Raw genomic sequence first — 3,639 nt, forward strand, 5'->3', positions numbered from 1 at the left:
GGCTGTGAGATCCCCTGGAACTGGAGTTACAGACAGTTGTTAGCTGCCATGTGGGTGCTGGGATTTGAACCCTGGTCTTCTGCAAGAACAGTGAGTGTTCTTAACTGCTGAGCCATCTCTCCAGCCCCAAGACTGAAATATTTTGTACTGTATTAATCTTTTTTTAAATTGTGTTTCTGGTTTTTGAGACAGGGTTTTATGTAGCCTAGACTGGCCTTGAATGCATTATGTTACAGAGGTTGGCCTTGAAATTCTGATCATCCTGCCTCTGTCTTTTCAAATAGTGAGATTATAGCATGAGCCACCACCCCTTATTTACCATATTAATCTTTATAGAGAATTTTAATTTACTATTTGTGGGAGACAGGCTTGAGCCTAAGGTGAAAGTCTTATTGACAGCCATACAGTAGGCCGGAGGCAATGTCCTGACAGCTGGAGCCACAAGAAATGCCTTGTGACATTTTCTCCCATTGGCAGATCATGAGACTGATGCCTAGATCACTCCCTAGCCATCACTCTTAATATCCCAAATTACAACACTTAGACAGCCTGGGTCACATGATTCTCAGGAAATCAGGCCCTATAAGGAAACCGGAACCTAAGTAACCTGAAACCCATTATGCTAATGAGGTGCCTGACTCACCTGTCATGATAAGACACAGCCCTGCCAAAGATCCAAAGATCTAAATTATAACTTTTTGATTGGACCCCTACCCTTATAAAAGCTTGTGCCCTTCTACAATAAACAGGATCTGCATAGATGAACCTGGTCTCCTGTGTCTGAATGAGGCTCGGCTGACACAGTCTCATCATCAGCCCTGGGGTCCAGGACCCGGCAGAAGAAGCACGATTGGAGGCAGCTCCGGGCGAAGAGCAGCCTCAGCGCTGCAGCGAGGAGAAGAGCTGCCTCAGTGCTGAGCAAGCAGAAGAGTGACCACAGCTTGCAGCCGCAGCAAGGAGCGAAGGGCAGCGCCTGGGCAATCGGGGCGGTGACCAGAAGGTGACTCGGTGTGATTGCAGGAGGCTCTCAGGAGGCGGCGCCCGAGCACTCACAGGCAGCACCCATGCGATCAGCACCATGGGAATGGAGAGCGGCCACAGGCGGCGCCCATGGGAGCAGAGGAGCGGCGCCTGGAGACGGAAAAGTGGAGGGGCAGCCACAGCTGGCGGTGCCCGCAACTATGAAAAGTAATACCCTATTCCTAATGTTGTTAATTCAATAAAAGTATAAGCATTTACTATACAGCATCCAATTTTAAAGGCTAGTTTTAAAGTTCATACTTACGTTGGCATCTTTCCCAGCTAATTTACATAATTCCACTCTTTCTTTTGCAGCAGGCCAATAAATCTGCAAAACATTTAAAGGTAAATTAGAATGGGAATATCTACAATTGCTTTAATTCCAATTAGAAAAGTAAATGTGCCATACTAAAGAATGTGTTGCTAGAGTTGAGACTTAAACCACCCTGAAAAGTTTTTAAATGAAATCTAATCTGTGAAAGATCATCTATTTTTATTTGTCTTCTTGTTTTTCTGATGCATACAGTAATGTGTAAGTTACCAAAGAAGGTCATGTGTTTACTCAAGGTAGTGGTACATTATGAACATGCTAGATGTGGTGGCGGAAACAGCTCTCTATAGCTCTCACAAGTTGCCATTCTAAGGACGGTCAACCTGTTGACAACATTTCACAACCATGGAGCTCAGACACACCGGCCACCTGCCACAAAACTAAATATTTTAGAAGCATATTTTATTTGAATATAATGGATTTAAAATATATACATAACTTCTTCATTTTTGGATCAGAAAATTTGATAGTGTAGATATTAAGTGGCATAACTCCAACTATTTCATGGCAAAGTTAAAATCAGACTCTTTTTTTTTTTTTTTTGAGACAGGGTCTTCCTGTAACCTGGAACTCACTGTGTAGACCAAGCTGGCCTTGAGCTCACAGAGATTTGCCTGCCTCTGCCTCTCAAGTGCTGGGATTAAAGACATGTGCCACCATTCCCAGTCCCTCAGACTCCCTTTTTAACTGTCTCCTAATCTGAGTCTCAACCATTACACAATAAATATTGTTTGGGCAGATGGTCAAGGTGAAGGGCATCCACCATTTTAGTTGACAGCATTTAATTATATTTTATACTCGAAAAGTCTTTTCTCATTCGAAGCTTCAGGAGAGCATATAACTGAATCCTTGTGCTTTACTAGCTTTTAAAATACATATATATATATATATAATATAAATATATATATATATGTAAATATATATATATATAAATTTGTTGTTGTTGGACATCTTCAGTTGTCAACTTGACACACCTGGGAGGAGGAACACATTCTGAGGCACTTACTACATTGGATTGGCCTGCAGTCCTGTCTATCAGCCTTTTTCTTGATTGCTAGGCCATATACGGGAGGGCCCAAACCCCTAGGGTGGTATCATCCCTGGGCTAGTGGGCCTAGTTTGTGTAAGAAAACAAGTTGAGCACAGGCCACAGGACAAGCCATTAAGTAGCATTCTTCCAGGGTCTATGTTATAGTTCCTACTTCTAGGTTCCTGCCCTGAGCTGGAGCCCTGGTTCCCACTTGATAAACTATAAGCTGTAAAGTGAAATAAACCCTTTCCTCCAAAAGTTGATTTTGGTCAGTGTTTTATCACAGCAATAGAAAGTAACCAGAACATCTGTTTGTTTTTCTTTTCTTTTCTTTTCTTTTCTTTTCTTTTCTTTTCTTTTCTGAACAGAGTTTAGGTGTTCTGTCAGGAAAGCATTTGCCATGCAGGGTTCAGTTAAGGTAGGACATCTCAGCTAAAGGAACAATTGTTCTCTGCTAGCTGTGGGCAAGAAAAAATAAGAAAGGCAGGTCAGAGTTGCTATAATACATCCTCCATGGGTGCTTGACAGATTTTATTATTGTTCTCACCAATGTTAGCAGAAAAATGTTTTAATAGAAGGGGGGGGAAGTATTCTATGGTAATACACTCAAAGAAACTTGTTAAATATCTGAAGTTAGCAAGGATTTAGAAGTCACTAATGTTTTATGAATTATCTTTATGATGGAATTTTGGAGGATAATGTCTCTGAGTCAGAAGACTAGAGAATAGCACTAAAAATTCTTTCAAAGTAGACAAAATGAATTTCTAAAATGATCAAGTTTGTGTATTTACTGTACATTTTACCAATTCACAAATTAATATTCAGTGGTTTATGCAGAAGAATGGATATGCAGAAGGAGGGAGGGAGAGGGGAAGAGGAGGGGAACATGTAAATCTTTTTTCAAGATGATGGCCAGAAAAGAAGGAAGGGGAGAGAGAGGAGGAGCATGGGGAAGAGAGAAAAGGAAATCCTTTTTTAAGATGATGACCAGAAAAGATAACTGTGTTTTCCTAATTTTTAATGTGGATGGTATGTTATTCTCAGGTATTTAATTTCTAATTTAAAAAATGTGATATGTCCCAGATTTTAAGCTCTACTACAGAGCTATAGTCATAAAAACAATATGGTACTGGCACAAAGATAGACCCATAGACCAATGGAACAAAATTGAAGACCCAAATATGAGTAATTGCAATTTTAGTCACCTGATATTTGACAAAGGGGCCAAGAACATTAACTGGAGGAAAGACAGCATGTT

The 3,639-nt window shown here is 40.7% G+C and overlaps 1 protein-coding gene across 2 annotated transcripts in view; it reads right to left on the reverse strand.

Moving 5' to 3' along the window:
* Sema3d (semaphorin 3D) overlaps window positions 1–3,639 on the reverse strand; it is a 207,991-nt gene that overhangs the window by 86,649 nt on the left and 117,703 nt on the right. For both annotated transcript variants that reach the window (XM_008822472.2, XM_029558376.1), the window contains exon 4: window positions 1,286–1,348. In XM_008822472.2, the coding sequence (XP_008820694.1) occupies window positions 1,286–1,348 (63 nt within the window). The remainder of the gene's footprint in view (window positions 1–1,285; window positions 1,349–3,639) is intronic.

Source organism: Nannospalax galili, unplaced genomic scaffold (assembly GCF_000622305.1).
Source record: "Nannospalax galili isolate Female #2095 unplaced genomic scaffold, S.galili_v1.0 scaffold85, whole genome shotgun sequence".
NCBI lineage: Eukaryota > Metazoa > Chordata > Mammalia > Rodentia > Spalacidae > Nannospalax > Nannospalax galili.